The sequence below is a fragment of the Hyperoodon ampullatus genome (assembly GCF_949752795.1).
Source record: "Hyperoodon ampullatus genome assembly, chromosome: X".
NCBI lineage: Eukaryota > Metazoa > Chordata > Mammalia > Artiodactyla > Ziphiidae > Hyperoodon > Hyperoodon ampullatus.
The window spans coordinates 17,046,471-17,073,061 of record NC_136913.1 but is presented as its reverse complement, the minus strand read 5'-3'; the positions used below and the strand labels follow the sequence as shown (position 1 = coordinate 17,073,061).

General features: G+C 43.0%; 1 protein-coding gene across 3 annotated transcripts in view; it reads left to right on the top strand.

Moving 5' to 3' along the window:
- Positions 1 to 26,591, top strand: part of PHKA2 (phosphorylase kinase regulatory subunit alpha 2) — a gene marked incomplete at its 5' end in the record, with an annotated part of 87,801 nt that overhangs the window by 15,231 nt on the left and 45,979 nt on the right. For all 3 annotated transcript variants that reach the window (XM_079726919.1, XM_079726918.1, XM_079726917.1), the window contains 3 exons: positions 13,706 to 13,864; positions 23,598 to 23,645; positions 24,577 to 24,745. In XM_079726919.1, coding sequence (XP_079583045.1) covers positions 13,706 to 13,864; positions 23,598 to 23,645; positions 24,577 to 24,745 — 376 coding nt within the window. The remainder of the gene's footprint in view (positions 1 to 13,705; positions 13,865 to 23,597; positions 23,646 to 24,576; positions 24,746 to 26,591) is intronic.

Here is a 26,591-nt window from a genome sequence, read left to right as displayed (position 1 = left end):
CATACACATACACACTCACAAAGAGAAAAAGGGGGGAAAAAAAATATATATATATATATATTGCTGCTCCCAAAGTCCACCTCCTCAATTTGGGATGATTCGTTGTCTATTCAGGTATTCCACAGATGCAGGGTGCATCAAGTTGATTGTGGAGATTTAATCTGCTGCTCCTGAGGCTGCTGGGAGAGATTTCCCTTTCTCTTCTTTGTTCTCACAGCTCCCGGGGTTCAGTTTTGGATTTGGCTCCGCCTCTGCGTGTAGGTCGCCGTAGGGCGTCTGTTCTTCGCTCAGACAGGACGGGGTTAAATGAGCAGCTGACTCTGGGGCTCTGGCTCACTCAGGCCGGGGGGAGGGAGGGGTGCGGATGCGGTGCGAGCCTGCAGCGGCAGAGGCCGGCGTGATGTTGCACCAGCCTGAAGCGCGCTGTGCGTTCTCCCGGAGAAGTTGTCCCTGGATCCCGGGACCCTGGCAGTGGCGGGCTGCACAGGCTCCCCGGAAGGGAGGTGTGGATAGTGACCTGTGCTCGCACACAGGCTTCTTGGTGGCAGCAGCAGCAGCAGCCTTAGCGTCTCATGCCCGTCTCTGGGGTCCACGCTGTTAGCCGCGGCTCGCGCCCGTCTCTGGAGCTCCTTTAAGCAGCAGCAGCGCTCTTAATCCCCTCTCCTCGGGCACCAGGAAACAAAGAGGGAAGAAAAAGTCTCTTGTCTCTTCGGCAGCTCCAGACTTTTCCCCGGACTCCCTCCCGGCCAGCCGTGGCGCACTAGCCCCTGCAGGCTGTGATCACGCAGCCAACCCCCGTCCTCTCCCTGCGCTCCGACCGAAGCCCGAGCCTCAGCTCCCAGCCCCGCCCGCCCCGGCGGGTGAGCAGACAAGCCTCTCGGGCTGGTGAGTGCCGGTCGGCACCGATCCTCTGTGCGGGAATCTCTCCGCTTTGCCCTCCGCCCCCCTGTTGCTGTGCTCTCTTCCGCGACTCGGAAGCTTTCCCCCTCTGCCACCCGCAGTCTCAGCCTGCGAAGGGGCTTCTAGTGTGTGGTAACCTTTCCTCCTTCATGGCTCCCTCCCACGGGTGCAGGTCCCGTCCCTATTCTTTTGCCTCTGTTTATTCTTTTTTCTTTTGCCCTACCCAGGTACGTGGGGAGTTTCTTGCCTTTTGGGAGGTCTGAGGTCTTCTGCCAGCGTTCAGTAGGTGTTCTGTAGGAGTTATTCCACGATTTCTGGTGTATCTGTGGGGAGGAAGGTGATCTCCGCGTCTTACTCTTCCGCCATCTTCCGGTACCTCTGTCCACTTCAGTTCTTTTTAGGTGCAGGCAGGAGGGGGGCTTTTGCTGTGCTCTTTTCAGCACAGCCTTTAAATATTTTAGTGCCAGTTAAAAACATTAGAGTAATTCAATGAAAAAACTCCTTGAATCTTCCATTTACAAATAAAGGACCATAATAGACCCGTACGGGGGAGAGATTTAGAATTGTTTCAAGTTTTGCAGGGATCCAAAATGTCATCTAGATCACCTAATCTCCTTTTACAGTTGAAGAATTCCAGCCAAGGGAGTTGAGGGGACCTTTTTCAATGTCATCGTTTTGGTGAGCTGACAGCCCCGTGATAAGTGTGCCGTCTTGTTGGAAACAGGCCAAAGAGTAGAGATAAATACTTTAGACATACCAGATTGCTGTGAAATAAAGTTACATTCACTAATAGAGTGAAGTAAATATCACATCTGCCTCATAATAGGTAGGGAGAACATAATATTCATAAAATACATTTAGAGACGTGTTCCTTAATCAAATGGGTTACAGACCCATTTGAGAATTTGATGATGGCTGAATATCTTATCTTCTCCTGGGAAAAATGCTCACATAAAAGTTCTAGGAGTCTAAAGACCTCCAGCTCCCTGCCCCCACAAAGCCCATCCATAGATGGGCTGGTCCGGGAGGATCCCACATGCTGCGGAGCAGCTAAGCCTGTGAGCCACAAATACTGAGCCTGCGCTCTAGAGCCCGCGAGCCACAACTACTGAAGCCTGTGTGCCTAGAGCCTGTGCTCTGCAACAAGAGAAGCCACCGCAATGAGAAGCCCGCGCACCTCAACAAAGAGTAGCCCCCGCTCACTGCAACTAGAGAAAGCCCGTGTGCAGCAATGAAGACCCAACGCAGCTAAAAATAAATAAATAAAAAAAATTTATTAAAAAGTAAATAATAAATAAGTGGAAAAAAGAAAAGTTACTCACACAACCAGTAGTCTCAATTACAGATGCAGTCATTTTAAAACCAATGCTACTGTAATTCCCACTTTAAAAAACCTCTCCCAAGTCCAAGGCATTGCCCTTCCCCATCTCCTTTAACATTTCAAACAGTAGTTGCTAGAACAAAATTCCCATACAACAAATGAGTTTAACCAGTTTTCAGAGTTTTTGTAATAGAAATTCTCACATTCTATTTTTGCTTTACCAGCACAGGGGTGGTAGGGAACAGGGGACTGGGGGAGTAATCATGTATTTTCAACATTTATCCTAGTTTCTTTTGGGCATTTCATTTGAATAATTGAACAGTATATTCCTCCCTTGGAACTGAGCAAGTTGGTGGGATGCACTTAGCGATTCTTAATCCAAAGGAAAGAGGACCAAGGGTAGGAGTTAGCCGGAGGCCTCTGACCTCTGTCTGTTGGAGCATAGGAAAGGGAGCTTCAGGAAGGCTTCATGGAGGAGGGAGCATGTGAAGGAGAGGCGTTTGCTGGAGAGCATTACAGGCGGGGAGAAGAGTGTGTGCACAGGCCCAGAAGTGTGAGAGCAGAGCATGTGCAGGAAATACTAATTCAGGTTTTCTGGGGAGCTAAGGAGGGAGCGACGGGTGACGAGGCGGGACGTGAGAGGAAGAGCCAGCACATGATGAGCCTTGTATGGCTACCCGAGGGACTTCGGTTCTATCTTGTAGGGTTGGAGAATTCTGAGCAGGGCAGTGAAGTCTTGAGAGTCTAGGTCTTTCGGTGACCTCCCTTTGTGGAGGATGGATTGGAAGGAGAGCAGTACTAGAGGCAGAGAGATCAGTAAGGAGCTCTTCCGATTTTCCTTTGGGACGGAGGGAGGGGGAGAAGGAATCTATCCTCTCTGGGCCGTTTTTGGTGGGTAGATGACAGCATTCATCTGTGTGCCCTCCAGCTAGAAATTGAACTGCAAAATGTTAAATTAAGTAATTTGGTGCTACCATCTAGCTTATGTATTTTGCCTTAATATTGCCTCAATCTTAGATTTCTTTAATAGCATCAAATGTTTTTACGGTATCTAGTTCACTGTGTCCAGTTAATAGGCATTTGTAGTTGTATCTGTCAGGATTCTTTCAGATGTAACTGACACAAACCCACCTCAAATGGCCTTTAAGCACAAAAGAGAATTTATTGCTCAAATAACTGAAAATCCCAAGGGATTGGGCTAGATTCAGGCATGGCTGGATTTAGGAGCTCAAATGATCAAGTATATCTCTTTGTATTACTTGGCCCTGTTTGACTCAGAGTGGGCTTTATTCTCTGGCAGGCTTATCTCAAGTGGTGGCAGATGTGGTCCCTTGGCAGCTCCAGGTTATAGTCTTTCAGATTGGTGCCCTCTGTAGAAAGAAAGCTTTTCCTATAGTGCCCCTAGAGAAAGTCCTGACTGTGAATGGCTCTCAGTTGGTCCAGCTTGGGTCGTGTGCACATCCTTGAACTGTGCCTAGATTGGCCAGGCTGGGTCACACGTCCTTCCCTGCAGCTGGGGCTGTGGCCAGGGGTCAGGCAGTGATGGGATCAACCCCGCCTCCCCTCCCCAGAACCACACTGAATCAGAGCAGGGGAAATTATAGGCCATTACCAGAAAAGGGGGGAACAGTTACTGGATAGGCAGAGGCAACAGTGGTTTCCATTAAAATGGGGATGAAGTAAAGGGCCCGAGGGGGCCCGACCCATGGTCTCCAGTCTGCTTCGAACCTTCCTTTTTATACAAAAGGAAACCAAGGGCCAGAGAAGTTAAGTAATTTGCCCAAGATCACATAGCTAATAAGTGGCGGAGCAGATTTGAGCCCAGGTGTATCTTACACAGTGTAGGGGCTGTGGCCTTAAACACTGCATTATATTCCATGCCTCTCTTGTGGAACGGCCTTCAGGGACCTTCTGCCCAAATAATACCAGAGACTGAGCTCACATTACCTACAACCCTGTCCATTCTATCTGGAAAATTCTAAATGTTAGGAGGCTCTTATGTTGAGTTGAAATCTGACTTGAGTTGAATAGCCAAAAAAATCGAATCCCTCTTTCAGAGGACAACCTTTCAGCAGTTTGAAGACGCTAACTTGCTCTCCCTTAAACCTTCTCTAAACACCCTATTCTCCCTTCATGAGCTGTGGCTCTCAGCCTCTTCATAGCCCTGATCAACCTCTGGGTATGTTCCAGGTAGGGAATATCCCTTTTCAAGCATGGTGTTTGTCAGTGACAGTATGCCAGGTGTGCTCTGCCACGCTGGCAGTTCAGTGAGACGCTCATTTCCCTTGTTCTGAAAACTCTACTTCCATTAACATAGCCTTGATTTTTTGGTATCCACTCACATGCTGTTCGTAGGTCGTTCGTTGTTAAAACTTGCAGGCAGTGTTGTATAGTTGAAATTTCTTGTACCTAAATACTGGGGCAAGATGTGGATGGGTCAAAGGGTAGCTGCTGGGATGGGGGAGTGGGGGGGTGATTTGGAAAAAAGAGAAGAGGTTCTGTTTAAAGAGTTGTTGGGGCCCTGGGAGTGGGAGTGTATGTGTAAAGGGAGCTGAGTCATCTCAAATGTGTGGGAGTGATTGCTACTAAAATCAGTTAAGCAGACATTTATCGAACACGTAAGCCCAATAAATAAATTCTTGTTGAATCCTATCTAGTTTTGTTTCAACCTGTTGTCTAAGCCCTTAAGTGTTCTGCTGTTCTGGGTCAGCGTCCACTTTGCAGCCCTTACCTGCCCCTCTCAGATGCACACGCCCTCTTAGGAGCAGTGGATGCCACCTTTTCAGCATCGCTGCTCTCTTCTCTTGTTAATCCTCCCCATCCCCTGATTGCTCTCAGTATCATCTTGGTATTGCCACCAACCAAGAAGATTGTATAAGTGTTGTTTCTTGAGCTTATATGACGAAGACTTGAGCTTTTATTATTTTTATTTTTCAGGTTGATAATTTTAACATTGAATATATGTTTTTAAACTACACACCCACCACCCTAGGGAGCCATGTACACTGTCTTTTTCGGTCATCTTGTACCACTGTACCGTTACCCTCACTGAAATTCACTAACTTCTGCCTCCTTAAACTTCACCTCTGTCCTTTGAGTTTACTATTCTCTGTTTCACCCATTCTCGTCTCTGAATCTAGGGATAAGCCATTTCCTGTGCTTGAAGCAGCTCCCCTGTTTTACCCACTTTTCTACTTATAAAGCAAAAATGAGGATTTACCACCTGTTTGAATCATTCCCAAGATTCATGCTTCTTCAGAGTTTCCTAAAGAAAGACTACAGTTCTATGAATTTTAAAACATGTATAGAGTCATGTAACCACCACCATGATCAAAATACAAAGCAGTTCCTTCAACTAAAAAATCTCCCTCCTGCTACCTCTTTATAGTCACACATACCACCCAACCCTAATCTCTAGAAACCGCTGATTTGTTCTCTGTCACTATAGTTTTGTCTTTTCAAGATTGTCATGTAAGTGGAATCATATGGTATGTAACCTTTGAGAGTGGCTTCTTTCACTTAGTATAATGCCCCCGAGATTCATCCAAGTCGTCGTGTGTATCAGTAGTTTGTTCTTTTTCATTGCCAAGTAGTATTCATTATATGGACATATCACAGTGTGTTTATCCATTCACCCGTTGAAGGAAATTTGAGTTATTTACAGTTTCTGGCAGTTATGGATCGAGCTGCTTTAAACATGCATGTTGAGGTTTGCATTTCTTTAGGGTACTTACCTAGGAGCAGGTTTGCTGGGTCATAGGGTAAGTGTCTGTTTAACTTCATTAGAAATTGCCAAACTCTTTTCTAGAATGGCAGCACTATTTTGCATTCCCACCAACAATGTATGAGGATTCAAGTGGCTCTATACCCCTGTTAACACTTAGTATTGGCATTAGTTTTTCTATACTTTAAATTTTTATTTACTTATTTATTTACTCATTTATTGAAGTATACTTGATTTACAATGTTGTGTTTCTGGTGTACAGCAAAGTGATTCAGTTATATATATACATAATCTTTTTCATATTCTTTTCCATTATGGTTTATTACAGGATATTGAATATAGTTCCCTGTGCTATACAATAGGACCTTGTTGTTTATCTATTATATATATAGTAGTTTGTATCTGCTAATTCCAAACTCCTAATTTATCCCTCCCCACCTCCTTTTCCCTCTGGTAACCATAAGTTTGTTTTCTATGTCTGTGAGTCTGTTTCTATTTTGTAAATAAGTTCATTTGTATCATATTTTAGATTCCACATGTAAGTGATATATGGTATTTGTCTTTCTCTTCTGACTTACTTCACTTAGTATGATAATCTCTAAGTCCATCCATGTTGCTGCAAGTGGCATTATTTCGTTCTTTTTTATGGGAGAGTAGTATTCCATTGTCTGTGTATACACACACACACACACACATATACACATATATCACCCATCTTCTTTATCCATTCATCTATTGATGGACATTTAGGTTGCTTCCATGTCTTGGCTATTGTAAGTAGTGCTGCTGTGAACATTGGGGTGCATGTATCTTTTCAAATTACAGTTTTCTCCAGATATATGCCCAGGAGTGGGATTGCTGGATCACATGGTAGCTCTTTTTCTAGTTTTTTAAGGAACCCCCATACTGTTTTCCATAGTGGCTGTACCAGTTTACATTCCCACCAGCAGTGTAGGATGATTCCCTTTTCTCCATACCCTCTCTGGCATTTGTTTTTTGTAGACTTTGATGATGGCCATTCTGACTGGTATGAGGTGATATGTCATTGTAGTTTTGATTTGTTTTTTTTTTAATTAATTTATTTTTGGCTGCGTTGGGTCTTCATTGCTGTGCTCAGGTGTTCTCTAGCAGCAGTGAGTAGGAGCTACTCTTCGTGGCAGTGTGTGAGCTTCTTGTTGCAGTGGGTTCTCCTGTTGCGAGCACGGGCTCTAGGCGCGCAGGCTTCAGTAGTTGTGGCACGCGGACTCTAGAGCGCAGGTTCAGTAGTTGTGGCACACGGGCTTAGTTTCTCTGCGGCATGTGGGATCTTCCCAGACCAGGGCTCAAACCTGTGTCCCCTGCATTGGCAGGCGGATTCTTAACCACTGTGCCACCAGGGAAGTCCCTAGTTTTGATTTTAATAATTAGCAATGTTGAGTATCTTTTTATGTGTCTATTGGCTATCTGTATGTCTTCTTTGGAGAAATGCCTCTTTAGGTCTTCTGCCCATTTTTTGATTGGGTTGTTTGTTTTTTTGTTATTGAGTTGTATGAGCTGTTTGTATATTTTAGAAATTAAGCCCTGTCAGTCGCATCATTTGCAAATATTTTCTCCTATTCCGTAGGTTGTCTTTTCATTTTGTTTATGGTTTCCTTTGCTGTGCAAAAGGTTGTAAGTTTGATTTGGTTCCATTTGTTATTTTTGCTTTTATTTCTATTGTCTTGGGAGACTGATCTAAGAAAACATTCTTACATTTATGTCAGAGAATGTTTTGCCTATGTTCTCTTCTAGGATTTTTATGGTGTCATGTTTTATATTTAAGTCTTTAAGCCATTTTGAGTTTATTTTTGTGAATGGTGTGAGGGAGTGTTCTAACTTCATTGATTTACATGTGGCTGTCCAGCTTTCCCAGCACCACTTGCTGACGAGATTGTCTTTTCTCCATTGTATATTCTTGCCTCCTTTGCCGAAGATTAATTGATCATAGGTGTGTGGATTTATTTCTGGGCTCTCTATTCTGTTTCATTGATCCATATGTCTGTTTTTGTGCCAGTACCATGCTGTTTTGATTACTGTAGCTTTGTAGTATAGTTTGAAATCAGGGAGGGTTATACCTCCAGCTTTGTTATTTATCCTCAGGCTTATTTTGGCAATTCTAGGCCTTTTATAGTTCCACATAAATTTTAGGATTATTTGTTCTAGTTCTGTGAAAAAGGTCATGGGTAATTTGATAGGGATCGCATTTAATCTGTAGATTGCTTTGGGTAGTATGGCCATTTTAACAATATTCTTCCAATCCAAGAGCATGGGATATCTTTCCATTTCTTTGAATCATCTGTAATTTCCTTTACCAATGTTTTATAGTTCTCAGCATATAAGTCTTTCACCTCCTTGGTCAGGTTTATTCCTAGATATTTTTTTATGTGATTTTAAAAGGGATTGTTTTTTACTTTCCCTTTCTGATGTTTCATTGTTTGTGTAAAGAAATGCAACAGATTTCTGTATGTTAATCTTGTATCCTGCTACCTTGCTGAATTCGTTTATTAGTTCTACTAGTTTTTGTGTGGAGTCTTAAGGTTTTTCTATATATAGTATCATGTTATCTGCATATAATGACAGTTTTACCTCTTCCCTTCCAATTTGGATACCTTGTATTTCTTTTTCTTGTCTGACTAATGTGGCTAGGACTTCCAATACTATGTTGAAGAGAAGTGAGAGTGGGCATCCTTTTCTTGTTCCAGATTTTAGTGGGAAGGCTTTCAGCTTTTCACCATTGAGTCTTATGTTGGCTGTGGGTTTGTCATAAATAGCTTTTATTATGTTGAGATATGTTCCCTCTATACCCACTTTGGTAAGAGTTTCTAACATGAATAGATGTTGAATTTTATCAAATGCTTTTTCTGCATCTGTTGAAATGATCATGTGGTTTGGCAGTATTTTTTTATTTTAGCCACTTCAATAGGTAGATAGTGCTATCTCACAGTGGTTTTAATTTGCATTTCCTTAATAGCTAATGATGTTGGCCTTTTTTTTTTTTAATTTACTTTATTTATCTATTTTTGGCTGCATTGGGTCTTCATTGCTGCACACGGGCTTTCTCTGGCTGTGGTGAGCGGGGGCTACTCTGTTGCAGTGTGCGTGCTTCTCATTGCAGTGGCTTCTCTTGTTGTGGAGCATGGGCTCTAGGCATGCGGGCTTCAGTAGTTGTGGCTCACAGGCCCTAGAGTGCAGGCTCAGTAGTTGTGGTGCACTGGCTTAGTTGCTCCATGGCATGTGGGATCTTCCTGGACCAGGGCTCGAACCCATGTCCCCTGCATTGGCAGGCGGATTCTTAACCACTGTGCCAACAGGGAAGCCCTTTTCAAGTTTTTTTTCAACCAATTTTTAAATAAGTTGCTTTCTTACTGTTGAGTTTTGAGAGTTCTTTCCATATGCTGGATACAATTCCCTTGTTGAACATGTGACTTGCAAATAGTTTCTCCCAGTCTATAGCTTGTCTTTTTATCTCTTAAGTGTCTTTCACAGAGAAAACGTTTTTAACTTTGATAAAGTCCAGTTTATCGATTTTTCTTCTATGGATGGTGCTTTTGGTGTCATGGCTAATTTTGCCTAATTTTAAGTCATGAAGATTTTTCTTCTGTGTTTTCTTTCTTTTTTAAATTATTTTATTTATCTATTTTTGGCTGCCTTGGGTGTTCGTTGCTGTGCACGGGCTTTCTCTAGTTGTGGCGAGCAGGGGCTGCTCATTGTTGTGATGTGTGGGCTTCTCATTGCGGTGGCTTCTCTTTGTTGCAGAGCACAGGCTCTAGGCATGTGGCCTGCAGTAGTTGTGGCATGCAGGCTCAGTAGTTGTGGCTCGCTTGCCCTAGAGCACAGGCTCAGTGGTTGTGGTGCATGGGCTTAGTTGCTCTGTGGCATATGGGATCTTCCCGGACCAGGGCTCAAACCCACGTCCCCTGCATTGGCAGGCGGATTCTTAACAACTGTGTCACCAGGGAAGTCCCATCTTCTATGTTTTCTTACAGAAGTTTTATAGGTTTACATTTTACATTTAGATCTGTGATCCATTTTGAGTTAACTTTGTGTAAGGTGTGGGATTTAGATTCATATTCATTTTCTTGCATATGGATGTTTATTTGTTCCAATACCATTTATTAAAAAGGCTGTTCTTTCTCCCTTTGTGTTTAGACCTTTGTCAAAGGTCAATTTGTCATACATGTGTGGATCAACTTCTGGTCTCTATTCTGTTCTAGGCCCTATGTCTGTATCCCTTTTCCTCTTGTTAGGTGCACACACATTTAGGATTATTATATCTTTATAGTGAACTGACCCTTTCATTATTATCTAACATCTCTCTGTATCCCTGGTCATTTTCTTTGCTGTGAAGTCTACTTTGTCTGATGTTAATATCTCAATTCTTTTCCCCTCTTCTCCCTACCCTAAAGAGTAGGATTTCAGTTTATTACTTTAACAATTTTTTTTATAAGCCCAAAAGCAAAAGACAAGTAATTCATCACCATTTTAATCTCTGTGCACTTTAGATTCAGTAATGAGTGAGCTGTGGAGGCGGCAGGTGGGGGTGTTTCCCAGGCCATCACAGCTAGCAGGTGACACCACCATGACAGCATACTTGTTCAAAATTATTCGTATAATAATTGTTCACATAGAGGGCAGACAGCAGAAGCAAGAAGAACTACAATTCTGCAGCCTGTAGAAGGAAAAGCACATTCTAGGCAGTGTTGTGGGCATAAGGCTGTCCCAGTAGCCTGGTTCCTAGATGGAAGGTAACACAGAGCAGAACCACAGCTGAACAGGGATGGACACAAGACATGGGCAAGAAATATAAGCCACCAAGATTTTAGTGTTGTTACCACAGTATAGGGGCCAAGCCCTAGGCCCAGTCCATTCTAAGCCTTAGGGTCCTACCCTTTTTTCCCATAAACAGGAGCCAGGAAAGGCACTTCCCCTAAATTAGAAATGAACAAATGTTGGAGAGGGGCCGACAAATGACTGGAGTTAAAAGAGAAACTGCCCAGCTGTTGTTCCCTTGCCCTTGATGAAGCACAGTTTATGTTAGGCTCATCTGTCTTGGACCTCTTCTTCTACAGTTTAAGGATGTCATTGTCAGTTCCCCTACAGCAGGAGTGCTGAGTCCCAGTGCAGGTCTGTGCTACCTCCTCTAATACTGCATTGGGACACTACCGTTGACTCTTTGTAGCTCTCCTCATAGCTGCCCCCTCCTCCTCCTATAAGGGCGTTAATCCCATTCATGAGAGCTCTGCCCACATGACCTAATTATCTCCCAAAGGCCCCACTTCCAAATACTGTCATATTGGGAATTAGATTTCAATGTATGTATTTTGGGGAGACACAGGCTTTCAGTTCATAATAGTAAGTATTCCTTTTGCTGAGTGCAGCAGCACTCTAATTTAACATGGCTTGTGTATGCAGTTTTGAATATGGGGATCCCCTGAAACACCCAGACTGCTTCTCTGTAGTGGAATGAGGCTGAGACAGTTTAGCTCTGGGTGGGGATGAACTAATCCACTTAAAGTTAAACCCAAACTAAAGAACCAAAGAGGTGACTTTCAGTTAACAGAACAGTGACATTTCATAATCCAAACCACACTTGGCGCTGTGTGTAAGTGGTCACTGCTGTGTCATTGGAAGGCTCTTTGTCTTAGTGGACTCACGGTTGATGGGTACGCCAGGAAGGGGCTGAGTTCTTTCTGTGCACCTCCTGATGATTTCCTGCCCTGAGTTTATCCAACAGGATCCAGAACAGATAAAGATGCTTATGCTATACCTTGTTGGTGCATAGTGATTTTTTAAAAAAGAACTCCAGTAGTCCACTATTGGAATGACTCATACCTTCCCTCAGCCATTCCTAGACTTCACTTCTGGTTGACTTTAATATCATTGATCTGTAGTTGTTGGCTGTAGAACAGTGTCAATACACTGAATGCTGCTGCCCCTGAAGGCATATCAGTTGCGTTTTAGATGTTTTTGAAGAGGGCATAGATTAGTTAAAGGAGGAAGTCAAATATTTAATTCCTTAGGTGGGATCATCTGAAACTATGCCAGTATTTTTTTTACCCAGTAACCTTGGCAGTATCACTTTGAAAGTACCCGGCAGCATTTTTTAATGAGCCCTCTTGTAAATAATTTGGTACCCTTTTGAATAATAATTTAAGCTGGCAAGGTTCTGATTGCTATGATGTATTTTATTAGATACATATTTCTTCATATAATTTCAGGAAAAGTCAACAGAGGCTTTATCTTTATGTGACTCTTTTCCTATCTTATCCATTTTACTTCTAGGCACAGAGTTTATTAAGACTAGATTCTTAAAAAAGTAATAGCTTTATTGAGATATAATTTACTTACCATACAATTCATCTAGCATGTACAATTTAATGGTTTTTAGCATATTCACAGAGTTGTACATCATAACCACAGTCAAGTTTAGAACATTTTCATCACCCCCAGAAAGGAAAAAACTTGTTAGCAGTCACTCACTCACTCACTCCCCATTTCCTCCCATCCCACTCCTACCCACAGCCCTAGACAACTACTAATCTACTTTCTATCTCTATAGATTTCCTATTCTGGACATTCTGTACAATTGGAATCATACAGTATGTAGACTTTTGTGACTGGCTTCTTTTACTTAGTGTAATGTTTTCAAGGTTCATCCATGCTGTAGCATGTATTAGTACTTCATTCCTTTTTATTGCTGAATAATATTTCATTGTTCGTATGGATCACATTTTGTTTATCCATTTATCAGTTGATGGACACTTGGGTTGTTTCCTCTTTGGGGCTACTATGAATAATGCTGTGATGAACATTTGTGTACACTTTTTTGTGAAGGTCTGGCTTTTTAGTGACTCAGCTGCCCTTTTAAATACTGGTGATACCATAGCTACATAGGAACCCCGATGGCACCCCCTTTTTTAAAAAAATTAATTTATTTTTGGCTGCATTGGGTCTTGTTGCTTTGCTCGGGATTTTCTCTAGTTGCGGCGAGCAGGGGCTACTCTTCGTCGCGGTGCGCAGGCTTCTCATTGCGGTGGCTTCTCTTGTTGTGGAGCACGGGCTCTAGGCGCGTGGGCTCAGTAGTTGTGGCTTGCGGGCTCTAGAGTGCAGGCTCAGTAGCTGTGGTGCACGGGCTTAGTTGCTCCGCAGCATGTGGGATCCTCCCGGACCAGGGATCGAACCCATGTCCCCTGCACTGGCAGGCGGATTCCCAACCACTGTGCCACCAGGGAAGCCCCTGATGGCCCCTTGCTCGGCACCTCCTTTTTAAGGTAGGCGGCTTCCCTGGTCACACAGAGCTAGAGTGGTAGAGTGGGGCCTCTTGCTCCCATGTTCAATGCTTTACCAAATGGTGTGGAAACACAAAGGGAGAGGAAGATCTAATTCTGTAATGCACAGATTTGTAAAAGCCTTGAAGGCTTTTTCTATTTGCTGTTTCTTCTCTTCGTTACTTACAACAGTATGGTCTGGTCTGAAAGCAAAAGAACAAGTACTCACAAGTTAGAAGATCCCTCAGAGATTTTTTTAGTCTAATATCCTCATTATACAGATGAGAAAACCAAAGCCTAGAAAAAGTGATGTCACTTCTCACCCAAGATCACACTGTTGGTGGCAGGGCAAGGACTGGAACGCTGGTCTCTTCACTTCTCGTCCCAGCCCTCGTGCCCCGATTAGGGTGAGCATTCATTGCCCAGGAGCTAGGTGAAGGGCGGTGCTGAATCGTTTTGTCTCTTCTCTGATAGAATCCCGTCACGGGGCTGCTGTCAGCCAGTCATGAGCAGAAGGATGCCTGGGTGCGGGATAACATCTACAGCATCCTGGCCGTGTGGGGCCTGGGCATGGCCTACCGCAAGAATGCTGACCGCGATGAGGACAAGGCCAAGGCCTACGAGTTGGAGCAGGTAAGGCTGACTGGCAGCCGTGGCTTGACTGCTCAGCACCTTTTCCTTGAATTGAAAAGCCTACAAGGAGGTAGCTGTGTGTGCAGAACAGTCTGGTAGAGGCTTCTCCTCCATTTCTGCTGCAGTATATTTTGGGGAGGCACTTTGGTGGTCTCAACCTCTCATGTGTCTCTCCTTTTGAGATTTTTCCCTCCATAAAAAAACAACAAAAATCACACTGAATAGACATCCAAATTTCTAACTAGCTATATTTCTTTCACACATGCTCTGTCAATTTTATACATACTTATATAAAGATGTCATTATAAACTAATATGATAGTTTTTAAAGAGTCAGCACACCAGAACTACACATTCCAAAGTGTATACTCTTTGGAGTAATCATGTTGAAAGGATATTTATCCAAACATTATTGCCACTGCTTAAAACATGTTTGGAATTTCCTTTAAAAATGCCTTTCAGTTTGAGTCATTCCAAAACAATCTTTTAAATTTATAGTCACCCTTAATTTTGAACCACATTGGTGTTGTCCAATTTTTGTGCCAGTGTTACCATACAGCACAATGAAGACCTTTTATTGTTTTCCAAAATCAGAAACCAACATACCCACCAAAGCGAAGACTTGCCATCACTAAGTATGTAAGAAAATAATCTGCCCCTGAGCACAGGAAGTATTTTCAGAGTGTTTTGAGTAATAGCATTGAAGTAAGGAGCATTGATGTATAAAAGTATAGATCTCTTGGCATGAGAGCCTTTGGGATTTGTCTTTGATTCATCATTTCTCATTGGCTGGCACAGCCAGTGGATTGTTAGGTCCAGGGAGAGTTCTTACGGCCCAATTGGTGATTGTTTATAGCAAGCAAAGTGGGCATGAGTGGCGGGCAGCCTTGACAGCAGTAGGGAAGCTAAGAGAGGAAGCCTGTCTGTGCGAGCAAGGAAAGGACAGTTTGGATTTGACTAGACATGCTGAGTATGAGGTAACGAAATCACCCAGTCTTGGAGGTAAGGCAAGAATGGGTAGTATTTAAAATGCATATAGGGACTTCCCTGGTGGCGCAGTGGTTAGGAATCCTCCTGCCAATGCAGAGGACACGGATTTGAGCCCTAGTCTGGGAAGAACCCACATGCCGCAGAGCAACTAAGCCCGTGCGTCACAACTACTGAGCCTGTGCTCTAGGGCCTGTGAGCCACAACTACTGAGCCCGTGTGCCACAACTACTGTAGCCCACATGCCTAGAGCCTGTGCTCCGCAACGAGAAGCCACTGCAGTGAGAAGCCCGCACATCACGACAATGAGTAGCCCCCGCTTGCCACAACTAGAGAAAGCCCACGCACAGCCACGAAGACCCAAATGCAGCCAATAAATAAATAAATAAATAAATTAATTAATTAATTAATTTAAAAAAAGAAAATAAAATGCATACAGCGAAGACGCGGAGATCACCTTCCTCCCCATGGATACACCAGAAATAGAGCTACACGTGGAACAACTCCTACAGAACACATACTGAACGCTGGCAGAAGACCCCAGACCTCCCAAAAGGCAAGAAACTCCCCACATACCTGGGTAGGGCAAAGCGGAGAGATTCCCGCACAGAGGAGCGGTGCCGAGCGGCACTCACCAGCCCGAGAGGCTTGTCTGCTCGCCCGCCGGGGCGGGCGGCGCTGGAAGCTGAGGCTCGGGCTTCGGTCAGAGCGCAGGGAGAGGACTGGGGCTGGTGGCGAGAACTCAGCCTGAAGGGGGCTAATGCGCCACAGCTAGCTGGGAGGGAGTCCGGGAAAACCCTGGAGCTGCCGAAGAGGCAAGAGACTTTTTCTCCCCTCTTGGTTTCCTGGTGCGCGAGGAGAGGGGATTAAGAGCGCTGCTTAAAGGGGCTCCACAGACGGGCGCGAGTCGCGGCTGAAAGCGCGGAGCCCAGAGACGGGCGTGGGACGCTGGGGCTGCTGCTGCCGCCGCCAAGAAGCCTGTGTGCGAGCGCAAGTCGCTGTCCACACCGCCCTTCCGGGAGCCTGTTCAGCCCGCCACTGCCGGGGTCCCGGGATCCAGGGGCGGCTTCCCTGGGAGAACGCACGGCGCACCTCGGGCTAGTGCAACGTCACGCCGACATCTGCCACTGCAGGCTCGCCCCACACTCCGTGCCCCTCCCTCCCGCCCGGCCTGAGTGAGCCAGAGTCCCCGAAGAGGCTGCTCCTTTAACCCTGTCCTGTCTGAGCGAAGAACAGACGCCCTCCGGCGACCTACACGCAGAGGCGGGGCCAAATCCAAAGCTGAGACCCAGGAGCTGTGAGAACAAAGAAGAGAAAGGGAAACCTCTCCCAGCAGCCTCAGAAGCAGCGGATTAAAGCTCCACAATCAACTTGATGTACTCTGCATCTGTGGAATACATGAATAGACAACAAATCATCCCAAATTGAGGAGCCAGGAGTCAGTGCTGTGCCTCTGAGGTGGGAGAGCCAACTTCAGGACACTGGTCCACAAGAGACCTCCCAGCTCCACATAATATCAAACGGCGAAAATCTTCCAGAGATCTCCATCTCAACACCAGCACCCAGCTTCACTCAACGACCAGCAAGCTACAGTGCTGGACGCCCTATGCCAAACAACTAGCAAGACAGGAACACAACGCCACCCATTAGCAGAAAGGTGGCCTAAAATCATAAAAAGTCCGCAGACACCCCAAAACACACCACCAGACGTGGACCTGCCCACCAGAAAGACAAGATCCAGCCTCATCCACCAGAACACAGGCACTAGTCCCCTCCACCAGGAAGCCTACACAACCCACTAAACCAACCTTAGCCACTGGGGACAGACACCAAAAACAACGGGAACTACGAACCTGCAGGCTGCAAAAAGGAGACCCCAAACACAGTAACATAAGCAAAATGAGAAGACAGAAAAACACACAGCAGGAGAAGGAGCAAGATAAAAACCCACCAGACCTAACAAATGAAGAGGTAATAGGCAGTCTACCTGAAAAAGAATTCAGAATAATGATGGTAAAGATGATGCAAGATTCTATTTCCCAGATCCAAAATCTTGGAAATAGAATAGACAAAATGCAAGAAACAGTTAACAAGGACCTAGAAGAACTAAAGATGAATCAAGCATCGATTAAAAACACAATAAATGAAATAAAAAATACTCTAGATGGGATTAATAGCAGAATAACTGAGGCAGAAGAACGGATAAGTGAGGTGGAAGATAAAATAGTGGAAATAACTAATGCAGAGCAAAATAAAGAAAAAAGAATGAAAAGAATTGAGGACAGTCTCAGAGACCTCTGGGACAACATTAAATGCACCAACATTCGAATCATAGGGGTTCCAGAAGAAGAAGAGAAAAAGAAAGGGACTGAGAAAATATTTGAAGAGATTATAGTTGAAAACTTCCCTAATATGGGAAAGGAAATAGTTAATCAAGTCCAGGAGGCACAGAGAGTCCCATACAGAATAAATCCAAGGAGAAATACGCCAAGACACATATTAATCAAACTGTCAAAAATTAAACACAAAGAAATCATATTAAAAGCAGCAAGGCAAAAACAACAAATAACACACAAGGGAATCCCCATCAGGATAACAGCTGATCTCTCAGCAGAAACTCTACAAGCCAGAAGGGAGTGGCAGGACATAATTAAAATGATGAAGGAGAAAAACCTGCAACCAAGATTACTCTACCCAGCAAGGATCTCATTCAGATTTGATGGAGAAATTAAAACGTTTACAGACAAGCAAAAGCTGAGAGAGTTCAGCACCACCAAACCAGCTTTACAACAAATGCTAAAGGAACTTCTCTAGGCAAGAAACACAAGAGAAGGAAAAGACCTACAATAACAAACCCAAAACAATTGAGAAAATGGGAATAGGAACATACATATCAATAATTACCTTAAATGTAAATGGACTAAATGCTCCCACCAAAAGACACAGATTGGCTGAATGGATACAAAAACAAGACCCATATATATGCTGTCTACAAGAGACCCACTTCAGACCTAGAGACACATACAGACTGAAAGTAAGGGGATGGAAAAAGATATTCCATGCAAATGGAAACCAAAAGAAAGCTGGAGTAGCAATTCTCATATCAGACAAAATAGACTTTAAAATAAAGACTACTAGAAGAGACAAAGAAGGACACTACATAATGATCAAGGGATCGATCCAAGAAGAAGATATAACAATTGTAAATATTTATGCACCAAACGTAGGAGCACCTCAATACATAAGGCAAATACTAACAGCCATAAAAGGAGAAATCGACAGTAACACAATCATAGTAGGGGACTTTAACACCCCACTTTCACCAATGGACAGATCATCCAAAATGAAAATAAATAAGGAAACACAAGCTTTAAATGATACATTAAACAAGATGGACTTAATTGATATTTATAGGACATTCCATCCAAAAACAACAGAATACACATTTTTCTCAAGTGCTCATGGAACATTCTCCAGCACAGGTCATATCTTGGGTCACAAATCAAGCCTTGGTAAATTTAAGAAAATTGAAATTGTATCAAGTATCTTTTCTGACCACAATGCTATGAGACTAGATATCAATTACAGGAAAAGAGCTGTAAAAAATACAAACACATGGAGGCTAACCAATACACTACTTAAAAACGAAGTGATCACTGAAGAAATCAAAGAGGAAATTAAAAAATACCTAGAAACAAATGACAATGGAGACACGACGACCCAAAACCTATGGGATGCAGCAAAAGCAGTTCTAAGAGGGAAGTTTATAGCAATACAATCCCACCTTAAGAAACAGGAAACATCTCGAATAAACAACCTAACCTTGCACCTAAAGCAATTAGAGAAAGAAGAACAAAAACATCCCAAAGTTAGCAGAAGGAAAGAAATCATAAAAATCAGATCAGAAATAAATGAAAAAGAAATGAAGGAAACGATAGCAAAGATCCATAAAACTAAAAGCTGGTTCTTTGAGAAGATAAACAAAATTGATAAACCATTAGCCAGACTCATCAAGAAAAAAAGGGAGAAGACTCAAATCAATAGAATTAGAAATGAAAAAGGAGAAGTAACAACTGACACTGCAGAAATACAAAAGATCACGAGAGATTATTACAAGCAACTCTATGCCAATAAAATGGACAATCTGGAAGAAATGGACAAATTCTTAGAAATGCACAACCTGCCAAGACTGAATCAGGAAGAAATAGAAAATATGAACAGACCAATCACAAGCACTGAAATTGAAACTGTGATAAAAAATCTTCCAACAGGGCTTGCCTGGTGGCGCAGTGGTTGGGAGTCCGCCTGCCGATGCGGGGGACACGGGTTCGTGCCCCGGTCCGGGAGGGTCCCACGTGCCGCGGAGCGGCTGGGCCTGTGAGCCATGGCCGCTGAGCCTGTGCGTCTGGAGCCTGTGCTCTGCAACGGGAGAGGCCACGGTAGTGAGAGGCCCACGTACCGCAAAAAAAAAAAAAAAAAAAAAAAAAAAAAAAGAAAAATCTTCCAACAAACAAAAGCCCAGGACCAGATGGCTTCACAGGCGAATTCTATCAAGCATTTAGAGAAGAGCTAACACCTATCCTTCTCAAACTCTTCCAAAATATAGCAGAGGGAGGAACACTCCCAAACTCATTCTACGAGGCCACCATCACCCTGATACCAAAACCAGACAAGGATGTCACAAAGAAAGAAAACTACAGGCCAATATCACTGATGAACATAGATGCAAAAATCCTCACCAAAATACTAGCAAACAGAATCCAACAGCACATTAAAAGGATCATACACCATGATCAAGTGGGGTTTATTCCAGGAATGCAGGGATTCTTCAATATACGCAAATCAATCAACGTGATACACCATATTAACAAACTGAAGGAGAAAAACCATATGATCATCTCAATAGATGCAGAGAAAGCTTTCGACAAAATTCAACACCCATTTATGATAAAAACCCTGCAGAAAGTAGGCATAGAGGGAACTTTCCTCAACATAATAAAGGCCATATATGACAAACCCACAGCCAGCATCGTGCTCAATGGTGAAAAACTGAAACCATTTCCACTGAGATCAGGAACAAGACAAGGTTGCCCACTCTCACCACTCTTATTCAACATAGTTTTGGAAGTTTTAGCCACAGCAATCAGAGAAGAAAAGGAAATAAAAGGAATCCAAATCGGAAAAGAAGAAGTAAAGCTGTCACTGTTTGCAGATGACATGATACTATACATAGAGAATCCTAAAGATGCTACCAGAAAACTACTAGAGCTAATCAATGAATTTGGTAAAGTGGCAGGATACAAAATTAATGCACAGAAATCTCTGGCATTCCTATATACTAATGATGAAAAATCTGAAAGTGAAATCAAGGAAACACTCCCATTTACCATTGCAACAAAAAGAATAAAATATCTAGGAATAAACCTACCTAAGGAGACAAAAGACCTGTATGCAGAAAATTATAAGACACTGATGAAAGAAATTAAAGATGATACAAATAGATGGAGAGATGTACCATGTTCTTGGATTGGAAGAATCAACATTGTGAAAATGACTCTACTACCCAAAGCAATCTACAGATTCAATGCAATCCCTATCAAACTACCACTGGCATTTTTCACAGAACTAGAACAAAAAATTTCACAATTTGTATGGAAACACAAAAGACCCCGAATAGCCAAAGCAATCTTGAGAACGAAAAATGGAGCTGGAGGAATCAGGCTGCCTGACTTCAGACTATACTACAAAGCTACAGTAATCAAGACAGTATGGTACTGGCACAAAAACAGAAAGATAGATCAATGGAACAGGATAGAAAGCCCAGAGATAAACCCACGGACATATGGTCACCTTATCTTTGATAAAGGAGGCAGGAATGTACAGTGGAGAAAGGACAGTCTCTTCAATAAGTGGTGCTGGGAAAACTGGATAGGGACATGTAAAAGTATGAGATTAGATCACTCCCTAACACCATACACAAAAATAAGCTCAAAATGGATTAAAGACCTAAATGTAAGGCCAGACACTATCAAACTCTTAGAGGAAAACATAGGCAGAACACTCTATGACATAAATCACAGCAAGATCCTTTTTGACCCACCTCCTAGAGAAATGGAAATAAAGACAAAAATAAACACATGGGACCTAATGAAACTTAAAAGCTTTTGCACAGCAAAGGAAACCATAAACAAGACCAAAAGACAACCCTCAGAATGGGAGAAAATATTTGCAAATGGAGCAACTGACAAAGGATTAATCTCCAAAATTTATAAGCAGCTCATGCAGCTCAATAACAAAAAAACAAACAACCCAATCCAAAAATGGGCAGAAGACCTAAATAGACATTTCTCCACAGAAGATATACAGACTGCCAACAAACACATGAAAGGATGCTCAACATCTTTACTCATTAGAGAAATGCAAATCAAAACTACAATGAGATATCATCTTACACCAGTCAGAATGGCCATCATCAAAAAATCTAGAAACAATAAATGCTGGAGAGGGTGTGGAAAAAAGGGAACCCTCTTGCACTGCTGGTGGGAATGTGAATTGGTACAGCCACTATGGAGAACGGTATGGAGGTTCCTTAAAAAACTACAAATAGAACTACCATATGACCCAGCAATCCCACTACTGGGCATATACCCTGAGAAAACCATAATTCAAAAAGAGACATGTACCAAAATGTTCATAGCAGCCCTATTTACAATAGCCCGGAGATGGAAACAACCTAAGTGTCCATCATCGGATGAATGGGTAAAGAAGATGTGGCACATATATACAATGGAATATTACTCAGCCATAAAAAGAAATGAAATTGAGCTATTTGTAATGAGGTGGATGGACCTAGAGTCTGTCATACAGAGTGAAGTAAGTCAGAAAGAGAAAGACAAATACTGTATGCTGACACATATATATGGAATTTAAGAAAAAAAAATGTCATGAAGAACATAGGGGTAAGACAGAAATAAAGACACAGACCTACTTGAGAATGGACTTGAGGATATGGGGAGGGGGAAGGGTAAGCTGTGACAAAGCGAAAGAGAGGCATGGACATATATACACTACCAAACGTAAGGTAGATAGATAGTGGGAAGCAGCCACAGAGCACAGGGAGATCAGCTGGGTGCTTTTTGACTGCCTGGAGGGGTGGGATGGGGAGGGTGGGAGGGAGGGAGATGCATGAGGGAAGGGATGTGGGAACAGATGTATATGTATGACTGATTCACTTTGTTATAAAGCAGAAACTAATTAAAAAAAAATACAAAAAAAAAATGCATACAGCAAGCACTGAATGCTTCTCTAAGAACTTGGCTATTACATAAGTGAATCATTCATTTAACAGTATAATAATTTGATATTCATTAGGCAGTACAGTTGTTATTGTGTGAGACTGTCCCATGAGTTGCAGGACATGTAGTGTCCTAAGTCCTTACTCACTAAATGGCTGTAGCTCCCACCCCCATCATGGTGACAATAAAAATGCCTCCACCCCACATTTCCAGATGCTCCCCCACCCCCAGGGATGGTAATATCACCACCAGTTGGGAACCACTGTGCTTCTTCACAATGGAAAATAACTTTCCTTTATTTGAGGGGAAGTCGATTGGCAAATGTTTATGCTGCACACCATAGGAAATGTTAATTATAACAGTGCTAATTATACCTTTTAATTATGAGGTAATATTTTCTGCATCAAAAGAGTTTATGACATAAAGTGAGATTAGACTCCTAGGATTTTAGAGATGGAAGAATCTGAAGGGTGATCCATTTCAGACTTTGGCACTTAACTTTCGTGGCCCTTCACTATGTCTTCCCCTGCAAACCATGTGCATTCTGTAAGAGAGGAGACGCTGATGGCCCTGGGTGGGAACTTCTTTCAGCCAGGCTACTTTGACCTAAAAATATCCCATTCTCCAGCCACTTGTGAAGTAGTTATATAGAGTATTTAATAGGACATATTAAGACCAGTCTTTCAGTGGGCCTGAATTGTGGAGGAAGTGGGAGGCAACACAGTGTATTGACTAGGAGCTCAAACTCTGGAGTCGGAGGGCCTGGGCTCTGTCCTTGCTCCCACTCCTGCCAGCTGAGAGACTTGAGCAATGTTGCTTCATCAGCCTCAGGTTCCTCATCTATAAAGTGGGGAAATAATAACACCCACCTCATAAGGGTGTTGCAAGAATTAGTGGGAATCCAGGTAAAGTGTTTTGTACAATACCAGGACAGAACGTCTGATTATCATAGTGATATTGATATTATTTATAATAATAATACATATTATTAAGAAACGTCGGCAGCTACTTGCATTTTGTAAGAACTTTACTCAGTAGTCCAGTAATGGTGTCACAAATGGCTGTTTTGGCAAAGCATCATTATTTTGGCGCAGGCATGGTGGTGGACTTAATTCATCCTTAGTATAACAAAAATAAATTACTAAAAATTGTGATATAAAGCTCCAGGGTACTAGGCTTATAAAAATTGTCTTGCTAAAAGCAGGAGTCACTGGATTTCAGTGCCAGAAGGTGCCATCTGGTCCAGTTCCTTTATTTGAGATAAGTCACTTTGTCAAGAATTTCTTTGTGATGGAGTGGAGAGGTAGAAATAACCTAAACAATCAGAATGCATGTATATGCCTTCTCAGGGAAGGCTCCAGGAAGCACTGGCTTACCAGCCATGTGGTGAGGAGGTTGTTTTCATGGAGCAGGGAAGCTGGCCTTATTACTAATTCCATTTTATGTCCGTAGAACGTGGTGAAACTGATGCGGGGTCTTCTCCAGTGCATGATGAGACAGGTAGGCGGAAAACGACAGATGTATTTTTGGGTCATCTGAGTGGGCACTTCATATTCATGGTGACAACTAACACTCTTAAAGTGTTTTGAACTTTTCTTCTCAAGATGAAGAGAAATTGAAAATATTTTGCTTACTTTCTCCTTTTAACATTATCTTCAATAATTTTATTATGCTATAGAACCAGAGTCAAAGAATACTTTCTCAGAATCTCTTTTCAAGAGTTAACTTGTGTAAAAGGAGAACGTGCCCTTTTTTTTTTTAAACAGGGAAGAAAACGTTGTTTTTAAAAGCCACTCCTAGAAAGCCATGTACTATTGTTTATTCTGTTGAGTTTATAAGAGGGTTTCTTTTGAGTTGAAATGCTTGAATTTTTAAAACTTGACATTAATATTATTGATATTTTCAGTGAGGGGTAAATAAAACAATTTGTTGAGCATGTACTGTATACAGAACATCATACTAGGATCTACACAGATCCCAAGATAAATATGATACAGTCCCGACCCTTAATCGGCACGTGCCTCATTAGTCTTCAAAGACGACATTGCTCTTTCCCTTTCAACATTAAGGAAACAAGATTGGAAATTTAAAGAGGAAGAGGAGGTTCCTCTCCCTCCCCTTCTCCCTCCCTCTCATTGAGTTCCTACTGTGTGTCACAGCTCACGCTGGAGATATCAGACAAGGAAACCCTGCGGCTTGACCCCTCAGCCCTGCAGAACTTGTTAAAATGGCGCTGGGCTCAGACATTTCTGGTGATGGGCAGGAAGAGTCCCCTGCACAGCCTCTCTGTGTGGTGCTCACTAGTGAACATCCATCCCCTGCCTTCCATCCCACTGGTTCCCAGAGGTAACATATAAAAGGTCTAGATCCAAGAGATTGACCTTGCCAGCCATGAACCCCTTAGTTGTGAGCAGCCGACTTGCTTTCTCAGGTGGATAAAGTGGAGAGGTTCAAGCACACTCAGAGTACCAAGGACAGCCTGCATGCCAAGTACGACACCGCCACCTGCAGCACCGTCGTGGGCGACGACCAGTGGGGCCACCTCCAGGTGGATGCCACCTCCCTCTTCCTCCTGTTTCTGGCCCAGATGACTGCCTCCGGTGAGCCAGGGCTGATTGACCTCATTGTACTGGGAGTGACAATCCAGAAGGGGGCGGGGAGGGGCGGGCATTGATCAGTATTCAAAATAAGCTATTTCTGTAAAGAAAAAGCATGCTTCTTTTTGCGTTGCATTATGTGTGCTACTCTGTGGCTCTGTTGACAGTCAGCCTCCTGAACCCTTGCAGCACGAGGGCTGTTGCGCCAGCTCTGTCCGCATCTCACTGGTTGATCCCAAAGCTTCCTTGCTGTCTCTGTCGCCTAATTATTGGACCAACCTAGATCAGATCTACATTCAAGTTCAAATATCTGCAGATGGTGTCATGCTCCATTTTAGAGTTCTCTTCTCCAGGAGTAGCAGGCACTTCAGCTCTTCCTCTCACTACCCTGTCACCCTCTTTAGACACACCCTCATTTATCCAAATTATAAACAAACAACATAATTTCTAGAAGTCAGTAGTGTGCCCAGAGTTGTCTTTCAGTACATAGCGCCCATGCTGTGAGTGGGCCAAAAACTCCTGGGTGGTGAGCATTGTTCTCATTGAAGCCCAAGCTGTTGGCTTTCATGGAGGCCTGGACACCAGGCCTCCCGAGCTCCAAGCTGCTGCCCCACTCTGTGCACCAAATAGCCTCAAGTTAGGTCACTTAGCTGCTGTGTCTCAGAGTTCTTACCTCCAGTCCCCTAAATTCACGCTCCTGAGTTAGAGGCTTCCCATTTATTTCAGGCTGCAAATGTGAAACTCTAAAAATAGGAGAAGTCAGTAAATAATACTGTTATGGCTTCGTGAATAAACCAGGCACTTTAAAAAATATGTTTTGGTTATGAAAGTTAATATGAGCTCACTGTAGATATTTTGCAAAATATAATGAAATACATAGAAAAAATATCTCACTGCCAATTTTCATTCGAATGTGTCTCCTCCAAGTTTTTTTTTCTATGCATTTAAAAAACATTTAAGGTCATACTGTATGCATAAATATAGTCTTTTTATTACATAGCATTATAACTTAACCATTTCCCCCTTGATATTACAAGCTGTTTATAAACATAATTTTAATGACTTTATCAGTGGATATTCAATAATTAGTTTAACTATTCCTTTATTCTTTTTTTTTTTTGCTATTATAACTATGTCGCAATACCAACTTTGACCCCCATCCCTGTTTGCTTCCTTCCCTTAGTTAGATATCATTCAAAGCCTACTCATACTTATTGCTAAATTGTTTTCAGAGCAGTTTACTAGTTAAACTTCCCCCAGTGATGTTAAGGGTGCATATCTTAGCATACCCATACCAGCTTCAAGAATTCATACTTTAAAAATACACGTTGGGGGCTTCCCTGGTGGTGCAGTGGTTAAGGGTCCGCCTGCCAATGCAGGGGACATGGGTTCGAGCCCTGGTCCGGGAAGATCCCACATGCTGCGGAGCAACTAAGCCCGTGTGCCACAACTACTGAGCCTGCTCTCTAGAGCCCGCGAGCCACAGCAGCTGTGCCCATGCACCTAGAGCCCATGCTCCACAGCAAGAGAAGCCACCGCAATGAGAAGCCCATGCACCGCAACAAAGGGTAGCCCCCGCTCACTGCAACTAGAGAAAGCCCGCATGCAGCAACAAAGATCCAGCTCAGCTAAAAATAAAGAAAGAAAGAAAGAAAGGAAAGAAAGAAAGACAGACAGACAGGTAGACAGACAGACATGTTGGAACTCTGCTCAATATTCTGTAATAACCTAAATGGGAAAAGAATTTGAAAAAGAATAGATAGGTGTATATGTATAACTGAATCACTTTGCTGTACACCTGAAACTAACACAATATTGTTAATCAACTATACTCCAATATAAAATAAAA